Source organism: Caloenas nicobarica, chromosome 3 (assembly GCF_036013445.1).
Source record: "Caloenas nicobarica isolate bCalNic1 chromosome 3, bCalNic1.hap1, whole genome shotgun sequence".
NCBI lineage: Eukaryota > Metazoa > Chordata > Aves > Columbiformes > Columbidae > Caloenas > Caloenas nicobarica.
In genome coordinates, this window is record NC_088247.1 from 87,766,833 (window position 1) to 87,783,105 (window position 16,273).

The 16,273-nt window shown below is 46.3% G+C and overlaps 2 protein-coding genes across 2 annotated transcripts; one reads left to right on the forward strand and one right to left on the reverse strand.

Annotated features, from left to right (window-relative positions):
• The first annotated feature begins 144 nt into the window (after positions 1–144).
• On the forward strand, positions 145–3,521 carry MAD2L1BP (MAD2L1 binding protein). Its single transcript, XM_065630727.1, has 2 exons — positions 145–498; positions 1,091–3,521. The coding sequence occupies exons 1-2, from the start codon at positions 145–147 to the stop codon at positions 1,619–1,621; spliced, it is 885 nt and encodes a 294-aa protein (XP_065486799.1). The 3' UTR covers positions 1,622–3,521.
• LOC135986594 (epoxide hydrolase 1-like) lies at positions 3,472–14,614 on the reverse strand. The gene is given in 11 exon segments (XM_065630726.1): positions 3,472–3,819; positions 4,770–4,895; positions 5,228–5,336; positions 8,053–8,267; positions 9,457–9,586; positions 9,954–10,184; positions 10,979–11,159; positions 11,938–12,151; positions 13,086–13,109; positions 14,477–14,566; positions 14,568–14,614. Coding segments are annotated over 11 exon segments (1,569 nt in total). The 3' UTR covers positions 3,472–3,617.
• Between the last annotated feature and the right edge of the window lie 1,659 nt (positions 14,615–16,273).

Here is a 16,273-nt window from a genome sequence, read left to right on the forward strand (position 1 = left end):
GCTGCCCACAGCGCCGCCTCCTGGCGGGGCGGGGCGGGGCGAACCAGCGGGCGGACACCCCGCTCCCCAGGGCCAAACACGGCGCCTGCGCCGCCGGAAGTCGCGCCGCCGGAAGCCGCGCCGCACGGGCCGGCCGCCGCTCCCATGACGCCCCGCGGCGGCGGCCATTCAAATCGCAGCCGGCCGCTCGCGGTCGGCCAGGAAATGGCGGCTCTCGGGGTTGCGGTGGGTCCCGCTCCCAGCCGAGCGGCCTCTCCCGCGTCCCCGCTCCTCATAGTTGAGGCGCCGCCGGCTCTAGACCGTGGTGGCGGCATGAGGCCCCGGCGGAGCGGGCCGGCGGCGGGCCGCCCCTCGGTGTCCGTGGTGTTCCCGGGCGCTGTCAGCCGGGGGAGCTGCTGCCGCTTCGCCTGCGAGCTCCTCAAGCACGTCCTGCACCAGCGGCACCAGCTCCCGCTGCCCTACGAGCAGCTCGCCTACTTCTGCCGGCGGGCGGCGCAGGTGAGGGGCCCGGGCTGGGCCGGGAGGGAGCCCCGGGCCCGGGGGCGGCCGTGCCGCTGCGGTTTTGCCTGTCAGCTCCCTGCTCTAGCTCAGTGACTCGTGTTTCAGCCTGTTAACGGGTTCTGGAGTGCAGCGCTCGTTGTAGCTGTACCCCTAAGTGCTACCAGAACTTCGCTTCAAAAAAAAAAAGAAATAGCTTTAGGTCAGGTGGCTGAAAGCCTCAAGAAGTTACTATTTCTCTCTCGTTGACCTACTTTATGTTTGGAGTGTGTCACTTTGTTACTCAAGCAGCTCTGAGAAAAAATAGGTGTTAGGTCGTTTTGGAGGGATAGCTGACCTTTAAAAGCTGGGGCTTCTGATTCTTGTGGTAATTAATCAGTACCGTGATTCATCTTCAAACTGAGTAGCTGTAGAGAAGCCTTTTGTGTTGCTCTCGGATCTCCTTATTCTGTACGTGGGTACCCATATCTCTTAAAAGGATCATAAAGCCCTTTAGACATTCCTTGACTTTCAGGGATGGGGTAGGCCATGCTTTTTCTGAGCGGAGTCCTAATAATTAAATGTCCTAACCTTTTCTCGTTTTGCTTTCCAGGGTGGCGATGTGATTAAGAAGTCATCCTCCGTGGACCTGGCAAGCAAGAAGTGCCAGCAGATGCTGATGGATCTGGAGGGAGTGCTCCAGCACTTGGAAGTAATGTTTAGTTTGACGCTGGTTCCTCGGGTTCTTATTCTACTTGGAGGCAATGCCGTGAGCCCCAAGGAGCTCTATGAGCTCAACTTGGAGGGTATCTATGAGGGCAGTGCTGAGGAGAGCCTGGAAACTGCATCCTGTGTTCGCAAGCTCTTTCACTCGCTCTTTGTCGCGGATGTCTTCAGTGAACTTAAGGCTCTCCCTGTCACGGACACTGTGGTGATGCTCCAAGGACACCGTGATTGTGGTGTTGATTGGTTCCGGCCCAAGCTCAACTATAAAGTGCCGACGCGAGGGAGGAAGCTAACTGTTAACTTGTCCTGTGATGGAGACGTCAACCTAAGTGCCTCCCCTCCTCAGCCTGCAACTCCTACTTGGGAGGACTATGTCTGGTTTCAAGCACCGGTCACACTCAAAGGCTTTCATGAGTGACCTGTGTTCTGTAGAACTTTAATGGAATATTGAATAACCTTTGGTGCTGCTTTAAGTGATAATAAGTTTATCAAATGCAACTGCATATTCTTTTCTGTCTGGATGTCTTCAGGGCATCTGCTGCCTTCCCATAGCTCAACTATGTTCATCTCTCTTCATCTCCTCAATCGTTGAAAGCAAATACCCTGCAAGGCACAGTTGCACACAGACAGAGTGATTCTTTAGGGACGTGAGTCGTGGCACAGGAGATGAATTAGTGTGGTGGGAGTTAAGCTTTCCTGCCGCATACTTACTGAACTGGCAAATACGGGGTATGCTCTTCTCTCTCCTGAGTTTTAATGTGGCCACTTCTTTGCTAATAATTACTAGTATTGGCTGCTTGTTTGGGACTCTAGATAATGTACGTGATGATTAATAAGCTTGGCCTTTAGTATAAAGGACGTAACCATTCTTACCTACCCTTTTCCTGTGAAAGGAGACCTTTCCCTGCAGTCTGATCAGGCTTGTTTGCCTGTCTAGTTGGTAACATTAGACTTCCCCATAACTCAGTTTCAGTCACTGAATAATCCAGAGAGTGGGACCTCCCAGCAGCTGGGAGGCCTTGTACCCAGCACTGTCCTGTAGTGGTGATGAAAAGAGGTTGAGCAGTCCTGCAGAGGTGGGGAGCACTTCCTGCTCTTTTTCTTTTCACTAACATTTAGTCCAACAGCCCTGACAAGCAGATACACAGTTAAAATGAAAAGTAAGCAGTTTCTGCCTAACCCTCTTCAGAGGCAGTTAGGACTCCTGCCCCAATATGCTAGCTTACTCTCACTTAAAACCACAACAAAAAAGTTTCCTTCTTGCTTACTTTTACCTCTTAGAAGTCTTAGGGTCTTACACTCTAAATGTTTCTGAAATGTGAAGAAGAGGTGAGGGGAGCGTGTTCAAGTTCAGCACTGTCTCTACCTGTCAAATTCCTGTTCTCGTTCAGAATGTACTACTTGAAAGCAGAACTTGAGCGCTTTCTTCTGGCCTGGTGTCTAGTGCAGAATGGGACAGGGAAGGAGGGAGAGACACCCTTAGAGCACAGTGTGTCAGAACTAGATATCTGCTGGAGTTATCTTCAGTCAGCTGGGTATGTGTCTGTAACACAAGGAGCCTAATGACTCCAAATAGGTCTACCCCACTTGAAGAGAAACTTGAGCCTACCAGTAGTGAGGTTGCTTGCAGTTTCTTGCTAGCAAAAATTGCATGATGGGGTGGTAAAAATCCTTTGAAAGATGGGTAAAGGTTGAAGTAACCCTCTATACTTGGTGTGTATTTTAACTTTGATCTGTTGGAATGGAATGAGGTGTTAGAACTAGGAGGAAATCGATATTTTTGAGCTTGAAGAACACTAGGAGTGCTGTCTCTGCCTTATTATCCATTAACAACTGTTTACAATGTGTAGTGACTGCTAAAGGTAGCTCTAGGGGGGGAAAACTGCTTGAATGAAGAAAGCTGCCTTGTGTACAGCTGCCCACTTGAATACGTACTCACAGATCTCTTGAATGAAGTATAACTTGAACGTAGGAGTGCTTGTGCTCGGGAGATCAAATCCCTTTACACTTCCACCAAAGGTGCTGGTGCTTGTAATGCATATTTATAAATGCTGGCAGCCAAGTATTTAAAGAAGCTTTTGAACAGAAGCTTTAGTTCTGAGGAGCGGGGCCAATTCCTTTCTGCTCTCTTCCCCAAATGAGTGCGATGTTACTGCATTAAACTGTTTACACGTTCTGTTATACTTGAACTATGAATGCAGCAATGGTATGGTGCTGGGAATGAAAGAAGACAAGATGCCTTTTTTCTTTTTTTTCCTTTAGAGCTTAATTAACAAGTGTAGTACTGTAATCATTATCAAAATAAAATGCTGGCTTTTGTATGCGATTACACTGGGTTTATTTAATGCCTCGAAGTAAAGGCTCTGTTGGTGGCAGAACAGCTTCTGTTCTATGTATGTATCTAAACTGCAGGTTCACAGCTGTTCCACCTTTCTGACAAAGTGCATGATGTCTTGTGCCAGAAGCTTTGGTTCCTCAAAGGCAGCAAAATGCCCTCCACGTGGCATGTAAGAGTAAGTGATGATGTTCTTGAAGACATCCTTTGCCCAGGTCCGTGGTGTATGTAGTAGCTCCTGAGGAAAAGCTGCAATCCCCGTAGGAACGTGCACTCCAAGCCTAGAAGATATGAGTTAACTGCATTTTTGAAAGAAGTCTGGGGAAAGTCTGCAAAAGCCTTCTGGGTTTGGTAACCATCGTAGCTGGGAACGTTTCACCACAGCAACCTATTTTGTGGTCTGCACTCTGGTGAAGAGCTTCACTTGTATTTGGATCTCCTTCGGTTTAAGAACGTTACGCCCGAAGATGTGTAAATTGGAGACAATTTTGCCCACAGTTCAATCTTGAAGTGTCTCAGATTTTTAAGCTTACCTGGTTTTGTGATATGTGGCAAGATACCACACCTCTTTGTGAAAGTCAGAAGTGAGCTAGCTCATGTTTACTTTAGAATTTATGGTGCCGGTGTAAGAAATGACTCTCAAGAGGAAAGGTAAACTGATTCAGTCTACAAAGAAAGAGACTCGTATTTGTACAATCAATTACTTGGAGAATTCTGCTCAGTAGCATTTTCCTGGTCAGCCTCTCCTATAGTTGTCTTAAAGCCAGTGGCTGTTAGAAGGTGCTTTCAAGTACTGCTCTCCAAATTTCTTCCCCCAGTTTGTGCTTACATTTCTAGTTCTTAAGTTTATCCACCAGTAAGCCATATCCTTCCTAATTCAGTTTAAACTTCTCTCTTAGAGATGCTCATGATTTTCTGTTTTGTTTTTATGGAACTGAGCTGCAGATTACTTAATCGCTAAACATGTGTATATAGACATGTATTTTGAACGCAAACAAGACTGAACATACTTTGCTAAGTCTTCTGCATTGTCTTGGCCACAAGATACCTTGAGTGATTTATAGGTTCAAAACAAAAGTGGCCCTTAACTATATTTATCAAAAGAAAATAAGAACTTGGATTTTTTTTTTTAACTAGTTAAATTTGCTGTTGTAGGTGATTGAAATGTTTATACAGGCAAATGTGGTTCAATCTCACTTGAAAATCTGTCTTGCACCCGCCACTTCATTACCTGGGATCAGCAGCTGGACCAGGGAATTTGGACATGTTCTCCTTGTAGAATCGCATTGAGGACACAATGGAGGATGTCACCCAATAAATCATCACATTGGTCAAAAGCTCATCAAGAGAGTATTTGCTGTTGAGAGAGAGAGAGAGAGAAGAAATGTCATTGGAAGCTGTTTCTCAATATGCTGTATTGGCCTCATGTCCTGAAGAACCATTGCTCCTTCTGTTCTCCACAGAGAAGCAGCAAATTAAGCAGCACCCGTGTGCCCAGAGCAAAACTGCCAGTACCGAAGCAGTAGTTTGCAGGCAGGCTGTTGTAAGTTTAAACTACTACTTGTCACGTGTAATCTTTCATCCTTAAAATTCAGCCTTGACTGGCCAGTCGTTTACTTGTCTCCTCATTACTTACCATTACTCATTCTTTTAATGAGTCTTCTTGTGGAAGAGCATCTGTTTTCTTACCTTTCCAAGGCTCCATCATCTTTATCCAGAAATGAATTATCTGTCCAGGTAGAGAATTTCTCCAAAATATATGCAGCAAGACCCACAGGGGAGTCATTCAGTCCACAACCTAATTCAGGAGGAGAACAGGAGAGAGATTGCAGTTGCCTGCAGTACTTCAGGAGAACTTAAACTGAACTGTTATGAATTCTGCAGAGTTTTCAAATAGAATTCTGTAGAGAGTCTGTATGTTTTCTACTAGACCTGGTAGTAGTTTATTCCTGACAAATTGTACCCCAATGGAATTCCAGCTGTAACTGACAGCACTACAAACACAGGCAATTCCTCTACAAAAGAAGCTGAGAAAGTCCTGTTGGCTTCTAGGTGATGTGTGGCAGAAGGAGCAAATTCAGATCTAAAGGGATGACACTCTGAAAAGAAATTTCAGATTAACTATGGATAACCAGGACCCTGAGTGCTGTTCATCACTTTTTATCTAATTTAAACAGTGGAGCGCTGCGTATCTGTTATCTGTTCCTACCTTTGGGGAACACTGACATTATAAACACAGCAGGTATGTGGCATATTACATTTGTGTTTGTACCTATAAAACAGGGATAGGGATTACTTCACTAGGGATAGAGGTTTACCTTGGGAAACCTAGGCTGTAGTTTTATGGTATAGTCAGAGTTGCCTGCTTTCCAGTGTATTTTAGTGTGACTTAAGCAGTGAGTGACTTTGCAGAAGATGATCACAACACAGTCTCAATTTAGTAGTGGATGTAGCTAACGCAAAGTAGGTTTGTGCACTGGCACAACAATTTCCCCACACTGGCAAGCCTAGAGTGGCTACAGATCAAAGTCAGGTAAATGCTTTGACCAGCAATGGCAGGACAGGCTAAGATGTGCCAGCTGGCACATGACTTGTCTGGAGATGAGTGTTTGCTGCGCTGAAAGCTGCCTCTGAACCACTGTCTTCAGTGTCCACAGATTAGACACTCAGAAATACCAGTCTTGTTTGTAGCTTATTAGTCATTTAACCCGTACCACATCTTAGGCACAACAGCCTGTGGTGAGTAAAAATACTTGAGCTTTGCTTTAAGCCTGCCTAATGAGAACTTAAACTGATAATGCAGATATTTCTTGAGTAGGGAATCAATTTTTTTCCCTATTCATTTTCTACATGTCACAATTTTTGTGTGCTATAAAATTCCTGCTCTTAGTTTTCCAGGTTAAAGGGTCTTAGGCTATGTACAGTGCTTGTATGGAAGCAGCTTGGTCATTTCAGTTTTCCTTTTCTCCCCTTCCTGTATTCTTCTGATTCTAAAATATAGCTATGAAACAGGGTGAATGGGGGTGCAACAGATTATGAATATAATGTATTCAGTGTTTTGTCTTGGTGTCTTTTTGCTTTTTTTCAGAGTTTCTGAAATTGTCTTAAACTCTGAGCTGGCTGACATTTCAAAGTGCTATCCATGACTCATGGATTGTCTCATATGGCAGCAGCCAAACTAGAGCCCATTGTTATTTTATTCCTCTACTAAAATTGCTTTGGACTTTGTTGACATCAGTTTTTATTGGTCCGTTTAATCAACCAGTCACTTAAAGGTTTTTGCAACTCTCTGCACTTATCTTTAGATTAAACCAAACCCTGGAAAGCTGCTAAATTTTCACTTAACCATTAACTTTTCTCTGTAGAGAAATTTGGATCATGTTGAAATGTACAGGTGCCAGCACAGATTTTTGTGATACTGTCCCTCCCCTGGAACCTGCTTACTTATTTCTGTGCTTGGATTCCCATGTTGACTAGTTATTAATCCGTGAACTTAATCCTTTTCTTAGAGCAGCATAATTTCTTTAAGAATACTGGGGGAAGAACCTCAACAAGACTTTTTTGGAAATGAAATATGCTCCATTACTGGATCCACAGCTCTTCAGTTCTGCCTGAGCTCTGACTTTTGAAGCATATTTCCCTGCGATCTTACCACCTGTAAATCAATTCTCTTCTTTAAAATAGTTCTGCTAGTTTTCTGATCAAAGACTAGACCTACTGGTCTTTGGGGCTACCTTCACTGTTTGGCTCTTAGAAAACAAAACAAAACACCACCACAAAATCCCAACCTGGTATTTTGTATGTCTCCTTTTATTTCTTTGGTATTGTGATCAGTTCAAGCACCAGACTAGGCATTAGTTGACATTTCAATTTGAGTTTCTTCCTTTTCTCTGAATTGCCAGGATGAGGTGCTATTCATTCTATGGTCTCCACAGCTGACACCAGACAGAGACAGCTCCACTGTCTTTCCTGATCAGGGATTATTTCAATAAAGGAACAGCCCATAGTCCTCACTAGTGGGGACTGATGCAAAGAATTCATTTAACTTTTCTGAGATGGCCATATCTTTCTTCAGACTCCTTATCGACTGGCTCTGCTAACTGTATCTACCTTCTGGCTTTCCAGGTGTTAAGGCTGTGTCTACCTGTTTCACATTGCACTTGCTTATAATATATTTTTCATTTTCACCCATATTTATGTCTAGAAGATTCCATTTCAGGGCCCTGTGCTTCACTTTAAAAGGTGTTTTGCAAAGAGGTTCTTTCCCCAAGAGCATGATAAAAGTGGCATGCCATTTGAAAGACCTTGAAAAGTGATATTTGTAGTCTCCATATTTTTTTAACCTGTTCCTTTTACCTTCCTTTTACTCAGTTCTTTTTCTCTGTGTTTTGCACTCGGTCACCAGTACTCATTGCTTCTCAAACATGGTTGGCCTTTGTGCAATTATAAGTTTTTATATACCACAAGAAGTTAGTACACAATGTTCATATAGCAACACAGAGAAGGTTCATTACCTGCAGTGTCTGGTTTGGTGGCTTGGATGTGTAAGTATCCAGACTCTCGCAGAGTATTATATATGTTCTTCTGGACGAATGGGTACACACGTCGAACATCTTCCCTAGTGAGGCCTACGAGCCATGGCACATAAGCCCCAAGCATCACAGAAATCATCCTTCCCAAACCTTGCATGGCGATGAAGACCATATTCAGATGAAGCCCTTTCACGGATCTGAAATTAAGTTAATGAATGGAAGGTTTAATCAAGCAATTTTCTGTCCCCAAATTTCCTAGAAAATCATGGAATAGTTTGGGTTGGAAGGGACCTTCAAAGATCATCTAGTCCAAGCCCCCTGCCATGAGCAGGGACATCTTCAACTAGATCACATTGCTCGGAGCCCCGTCCAGCCTGGCCTTGAATGTCTCCAGGGATGGGGTCTCTACCAACCCTCTGGGCAACCTCCTGTTCCGGTATTTTACCACCCTCATAATAAAAAATTTCTTCCTCATGTGTAGTGTGAATCTGCCCTCTTTAAGTCTGACTGGAGCTGTGATAGAAGCTTTTCACTGAGCCAAATACATAAAGCCCCTAGGTTCATCATGATTTAAAAAGAAATTATGGGAGTTAGAAATGGTACAGCTGGTGCCACCTCCATCCAGCTGTACCACTGGCAGGATGTTAGCTTTAGGTACGCAGTTTCTGGACGTGGCATATCCATCCTGGTAGCTCCAGCTGTTGATCTTGTGTTGTTCTGTGCTGCAGAGAACAGGCTGCGTTGGTTATTTTCTGAAAAGCCCAAGTGTACCACACGTGGCCACAGTGCTCTGGGTGCTGTGAAGCACAACTGCGACCGGGAACAGTGAGCTGCTCAGCCTGCAACCTAACTGCTTTCAGAGCTTTCCACTTAATCTGTTCTCCAACCTAAGCGTGGCCGCAATGCCCGCTTTTCATTAAATGCTAAACAATGATCTGTGATGCCATGGAAGGTATTGTGTTTCTTTTCTGATCAGTCTCAGCTCTGTACTTTAGATAGGAAAGCCCTATACTCTGTTACACTGTTCACCTGCTGGAGGGCTGAGCTCCTTCCTTTTCTCCCTGCCAATTTTAAATTTTTCTCCTTCCTGATTTAGATCGACGATCTGTCTCCTTGAGGTCTTAAATGAAAATGCAGCAGAGTTAACTTCCACAGCTAATGAAAGAGAAGCCAAACGGCACTGAAATGTAGGAAGCGTGAGAACTGTGCTAATATCAATGCAAAGCATATAAATACAACTGAATGCACAGGAGTGGGGATGTCCCTGGAGGAAACAAAGCAGAAGGGGATGAGAGGCAGGGCAAACAGAAGGCAGGACCAGGACCATGCAGCCAGAAGGTAAGAACTGGAGGCAGCTTTTCTGCACTGATTCCCTTTGCTACTCACTGTGGCAGCATCTGGGCCATGTTTGTGGTAATAGCAGCTCCCCAGTCTCCTCCCTGTAGGTAGTATTCCTTGAAGCCCAATCTGTTCATCAGTTTATGAAATATCCGAGCAGTTGCTACGGTGTCAAAGCCTGTAGGTAAAGATAAACACAGGAGACCTGTTTGTCCTAGTGTTCATCCCCTGACCAAAGATCGTGGCCTGGCAGAGGCACGTGAGTATGCTGCTGTGGGCTATGCTGCTCTGCCTCACTCCTTGGTAATAAAGTGAACACAAGATGATGGAAATTCAGTGAAAAGTGGAGAAAGTGAAAAGCAGAACGGGCTTCCAGTTACCATTGCCTTCCAAATCTCCACAGCCAGCCTCGGAGCCTCAGCCACGTGGGTATTAGTGCAGAGCCGGGCATCTGCATTCACAAACTGCAGTGCCCAGGGGACCCGGGGTGGCTGAGGTGTTTCTCCAAAAACCTTGTGATTCCAACAGCGTCTTTTCATCTTTACCTTTCTGGTGTGGTGCCTCCGAGAAGCCATAGCCTGGAATGGATGGGCAGATGACCTCAAACACCACGTCACCCTCTGCCAGGCCATGCTTGGCCGGCTCCGTCAGCAGAGGGATGATCTTGTAGAACTCATAGAAGGAGCCAGGCCAGCCATGGACCATCAGCAGAGGTTGAACAGCTCGACCGTGAGGGACGTAGGAGGGCTTCACGTGGATAAAATGGATATTGATCCCTGCCACACATCCAAGACAGATAAATTAAAGCTCTGGTTCCATCACAGTTTCTGCTCTGGACTCTGAAGAAGGAGGGTGGCAAAACTGTAATCAGCATTCATAGCAGAAGTTACACAATCAGCCCACGGCAAGAAGATGTCTAGATGAAAGGGGAAGCCCGGCATTGTATCTATGTCTCATCTTTTTTCATACAGACAGAGGTATTGATCCCAGTCCCAGACACGGGGGTCACAGGACACTGAGCATCCATATCCTGAGAAACTGGTCTCACAGCAGGTAAGTAGAGCTGTGCTTGAATGAACGGCATAATGCAGGTAAGACACATGCAAAACCATGACAAAATTACGAAGTACATGGGTGTTAAAAAGAGAAACATGAAAAAGTAAGTGCAAGATAGAAGTTGAACCTGCAGATCACTTACCTAAAGTCTGGCTAACCTCACCTGGCTAAAGTGGGTGGTGGTGGTGGTGGAAATTCTAGCCTCAGAGTCAGGGAAAATGTTGCTATTTTCAAAGGTGGCTTCAAGACAACAGCAGAAGAAATTCTCATCATTAGCTAGCACAGGTTCAGAGCCAGATGAAGTCCACCTTGAAGAAGACCTAATCTCATTGCCATTATGTAATGGTCTTAATCTATAGGAGGTTGTTAATAATATAGCCTCCACTAGTGATATTTCACTCATATCACTAAGCTGTTATGCATACTGTTGCCTTAAATATTGTAAACTTAAATCCCCTGCTTCTCCCTGTGCGTTTCAGAGCAAGACCTGCTCAAGCCACAGAGACCCCCTCACCTTCAATGGTGGTTAGGAAATGGGGGTATTTGTTCAGGACTTCCACTTGCTTGTGCCAGTCGAACTGGTTCCTCCAGTAGGCCACCACCTTCCGCAGGTAGTTAGAGTTGAAGCCATAGTGGAAGGCGGCCCCTTCCAGCGGCGGAGCGTAGCGGGCCTGGTCCAGGCGACGGTGCAGGTCCTGCGGAGGAGGGCCCTTCTTGTGAGGCTGGCCGGCTGCCAGGGCAGGCATGGACGGGCCCTCCCTGCTCCGCCAGCTTTTGTGCCACTATCTGGGACACCAGGAGCCCTCCTGAAGCAGTGGTGTGCTCTGCATGACCCCCTAAATTGTTTATAAGCGGAATACATTTTTCTATAGGTTACCAATTCCTCTAGAGCACCCAGGAGTACTGGATCCTACTCCTGCCCGCTGCCAACTCACTTCAGGGTTTTTGGTGCTAGGAACTTGCCAGCATCACCAGCTGGGACAAGAGTAAGCAGCTCAGCCTGAACTGCTCACTGCTCGTTAGTCAGATAATTAGAGACAGGCATGTGGGGACAGAGGTGCTGCAACTCAGTCAAGATCCTGTCCCTCTTCACCCTTCCAACCCTTCCCCCTGTGGAAGCCACTCAGTCCTGCCCCACTGGTGCTGCTGCTGTCCTGACACCCTTCCACCCCTCTCCACCATCCAGACCCACTGTCAAAGTCTGCTGCTCAAAGCATGACACTTCTGCAGGAGCAGCCCCAGGTTGCATGGAGGGTCTGTGGTCTCAGAAAGTCTTTACGGGGCATTATAAGGAATCTGAGCTCAAATCCTGTTCATAAAGGGCGGTAAGCCAGAGCATCATCTAGCAGTGCTAGATAGCTGCATTGGTGTATACAAATGCACCCAAGACATCGCCTTGAAGCAGTAAGGTGGGTGATGGACTAGCTCCACCTCACAGCTTTCTGCCCCTCCCTACATCCCAGCCACCAGTACCTCGATTTCTTTGTCAGATGTTTCAATCTTGAAGGGACGGATACTTTCATCTTCTTTCCCTTTTAGGGGTCTTTCACCTGAGCCCCACCATCCATCGCCCATTTCAAGAGTCTTGATCTTGTGTCTAGACCTCAGCCAGTAAACCAGCATCCCTCCAGCCCCCAGGGCGGCCACAGAGACCAGGACTGCATTCTTCTGAGAACGTTCAAAAGACCTGGGGAGGACCAAAATTCTTTGTGTTCAACAACAGAAGTAAAGGGACTATGCTGAGGCCTATATTCACATCGGTTGGGCCTGAGCAGTAACAAATGCCTACGAATCCCATAGAGTTAGCAGGGGATGGGGTTTTCTGTTATTTTTGAAGGTCACAGACAAGATCTGGGGCAGGGTTACATCTGACAGTGCTTCCTAGAGAGCTCAAGTCCTTGATGATAAGGACTTGCTGATCACAAGGATTCTTTGTGCATCTCCTTGTGAACCAGGGTGACCTGGGGTACAAGGGTCAATAGGATATGGGCCGGTCTATTTTAAGGCAGGTACTGGAGTGAATGGGATAGTAGTAGCTGAACTCCTTTGAACTCCTCCAGGAATAAAAATTGCATAGACAGAATGGGCTGAGGAGGAGGAACAGAGACAAGGGTCTTCAGCTGCTGGGGAGAGCTGGATGTGCTGGACGTGCCCCTCTTGGCAGTGCTTTATATATAGCTTCCCTACAGATTCAGTCATCTTTTAGGGCAACACTGGCCCTCCACCATAGCTTTCCAGTGGTGTCTCACCTTGTCTGTTGAGTGCCCCTGTTTCTGTTCTAGACAGCAAAGTTTCAGACTTTCTTGAGGCATGGAAGCTAAGTCACCCGAGTTAGTTTTAACAGACATGCAGCATATTTCAAAACCATTCAAATGCTTGAGCAATCAGTCCTAAATATAGGGTACCTTCCCATCCCTCTGACCTGTGCCTCAAGCTCTCCAGCTTCCCTTGGGGATTAGTAGAGGTGTCTGGGGCTATTGCAGGGGGGCTGCAAGGGGTCTGTGAATGAAGATTTTGTTGTTGTTGTCATCATACAGCATAGGGAAGAGATTATGCTGTGAACCAACCACAGTGCTAATAAAAAAGTGGAGAACTCAGCCTAGAACAGCTATTTTACTCACCTGATCCGGGACAACAGGCTCTCCCTAGAAAAGGGAGAAAAAAAAGAAAAAAAGAAAAAGAGAAAAAAGAAAAATATCCTTAGAATCTGATCGTGTTGTCTAAGCAATGATGCAAAGAATGTCACCTGCCAGCACCATTTAGTGCCCAGCCATGGGACCACAAGCTGTCTAGCCACCTGACAACATCTGCTATTATTTTTCCTACTTTTTGGATGGAACAGAAAGACAGGGGCTCGGAACAAGTGCCTCTGCACAAAGAGACCGTGTTTCCGGGCTGTGTTTTAGCTAGATAGTTTGTTGCCATAATATTCCCTCCCCTGGCACAATTTAGATAGAAGGCGCTAAACAACTGGGTAGGTGCCCTTGCGGTGTTTCATACTACAAGCGGCTGTGTTGCTTCAGTCAAGAGGATAGTTTATTGTGAGTTCTGTGCAGCGATAGGTGCGCAGGCTTGGCAGGGGACTTTGAAGCTCAAGGGTTATTCTGCTGCCAGCCACATGGTTGGCACTTGTGGTGCGGTTGTGCTGGCCAGAGTAGAGGCTGGTGGGACCTTTCCCTGTGCAGAGTTCAATGAGCTGCTGCACCTTTGCTACTCCTAACTACTCCTGACTGGACACCGAAGTTTCTAGGTGTCATCTGGCTGCAAGATAAATGAAACTTCCCCCTTGGTTCTCTTTTAGCCTGGTAGATTCTCTTGCAAGAAAAGCATAGTCTCAACTTTAGCAAAATTAGAAGTCACAAGAGAAATTCTTACTCTGCCTTGTGGAAGGCAGCTAGATTAGGGAGACATTTGGTGTAATAACTACGATACATCAAGACCAAAAAAAAAACCAAAGGACATGAAACTCCATGAAAAATGAAGTCTGCTGGCTGCCTCTTTTTACCTAGTCTGGTTTGCCACTGCTACCTGTGGTGCAGAACCCAGTGCCTCTACTGGAGACCCCACCAGTCACCAAGGCAATTTGGTAAGATGTCTGAAACAGCCTATGCGTGATTTTTAAGGAGGTGTCTCTTAAATCCCTCCCAGACAAGGAAGAACAGGGCTCCTAAGAGCAAGCAGTGTCAGGCTCCAGCTCCCGGGTGGCTGAGTGGTTTATGCAACAGGAAATAAGATCCCCCTGCACTTATACTCCGGAGTTTAGTGACCAGTTATCATGGCAGTAACACAAACTCTGCACTGCTAACAAAGCAAGCATGTCCCAGAAGCAGCTCTCTGAGCAACACAAAACAAGGCTCAGTCTAATAAAACCTCCTCCCCGCTCATGCTCAGGAGAACTCTGCCACATGCAGCCGCCCTCCGACGGCTTGGTGACCCTGCAGGGGCTTCGTCCCACCCCAGCCCCAGGGAGCTCTGTTTGGAGTCCCTCTTCCCCACGCCGAGGAGATCTCACCAGGCATTTGGAAGGAACTCCTGCCACATGTCTGCTCCTCCTTGAATGGCCGCTGCTCTGAGCAAAGCAACCCAGGTGTCTCCTCCTCTGGCTTTCTCTTTGGCAGTGACGCTCTCTCAGTGACAATGCAAGCTACATCATCCAATTAGTGCCACCTATTGCCTAAGTTTGCACTTGCAAATTAAGTTAAAGGCCAATGCAAAGTCCTGCATGGGGAGGGAATAGCCCTGTGTGCCAGCACAGGCTGGATGCCAAATGCACAGAAAGCAACTCTGTGGAGACTGGCCTGAGGTCCTCGGCTGAGCCTGAGTCAACAAGGTGTCCTTGCAGCAAAGGCCAGCTGCCTACAGGCCTATATAGCACATGTGTTAGCCAGCAGGCTGAATTAAGTGATCCTTTGCTCTCTTCAGCACTTGTGAGACCACATCTGAAGCGCTACCTCCAGTTCTGGCCTTGCTCAGCATGGAGAAGGCAAAGGTTGGGGTCTTACTGCTGTCTACAGCTGCCTAGTAGAGAGTGTTGGAAAAATGGACCCAGACTCAGTCTGGAGGAGCAAGAGCTGAAAGACAAAAGGATGCAAATTGCAACAGGGAAATTCTGGTTAGATAAGGAGAAATTAGTTCACCATGGAGGTATTCAGACAGTGGGCCAGGGGCCCAGAGAGGATGTGGGTTCTTCGTCTTCAGAGGCATTCAAAATTTGACAGGAACAAGGCACTGGGCAACCTGACCTACCTGGACCTGCTCTGAGTAGGAGGAGGGATGAGCTGACCTGTAGGTGTCCTTTCCAACCTCTGTATAGTCTGGTTCTATACCATGTGTACCTGCGATTTGCAGCAGTCAGAACAAAAAGTGAAGTTTTTCATTTTCCACAGAAATCAATGCTTTGTTTAAATCCAGGGAAGTAGATTGCATTTCCCCCATGGTCAGTAAAACCTTACTGGATAAAGGTGTCTCCTTCCTAAACAGTTGCGCAATGTCCTTGCTGTGCTTCACTCCAGGAACAGCTGCATTTTTACTGCCAGAGGAAATGGTTCCTATCTCCATGCAAAGCCTGAAGTGAAGGATCATCACCAGCGAGATCTGTGGTGATTAGGTCTCATACTGCCATGAGTTCATATGCAGCTACTACACCATCGCAAAGAGCCATCAGGAAGAAAAGCTTGTAATTCCTTCATTTGGTCAACATTCCATTTATTGCTCCACCATAGCTGTTTCTGGTTATGTCTACCTGGGATTACTTAACTTTAAGGTCCTATTTCCCTAAGAAAACCATCTCCCTTGAGGCCTCTTGGAAGATGGTATGCCTGATTGCAGAGGGACTATAGTCAGAAGACCAGAGAATTACTAGCAACAAAAGGAAATAATTACAACCCGCACAGAAGGTAGCTGCAACTCCTGTAAGATGCCAGGCTGTGATGTCTCCAGCAGATAAAAGAGTCCTTGAGAATGTTGTATTTCTTACCAAGCACTGGGAAAAAGCACAAAGGCTGGCAGCAGAAAGTTTGGCTTAAACATCTAAGAGTGAAATTATCTATACTAGGAATGTGGAAGAAGAGCCAGCAGAGCTAGTTAAAACTGCAGAGAAAAGATACAAGCTGCTGCTCTCTGCCTAGAAGATCTGAGAGAACCAGAACAGCTTTTGCTTAAGATATAAGGGGACACCAAGGCCGTTAAGACTCTGGGGCTAAAAGGCAACAAAACCCCACTGATAAGACTGAAAGAGCTCAGATACCACGATCCCATCTGCTGAAATGCAGGGTATGTGCAGGAGTTTTGTGTGGGTTGCTGGTGGGCA

What these genes read in the sequence shown, in the direction of transcription:
- MAD2L1BP (XM_065630727.1), top strand. Translation starts at nt 145, where the DNA reads ATGACGCCCCGCGGCGGCGGCCATTCAAATCGCAGCCGGCCGCTCGCG. An exon ending in TCTGCCGGCGGGCGGCGCAG is followed by an intron (nt 499 to 1,090) that starts GTGAGGGGCCCG and finishes TTTGCTTTCCAG; the next exon opens with GGTGGCGATGTGATTAAGAA.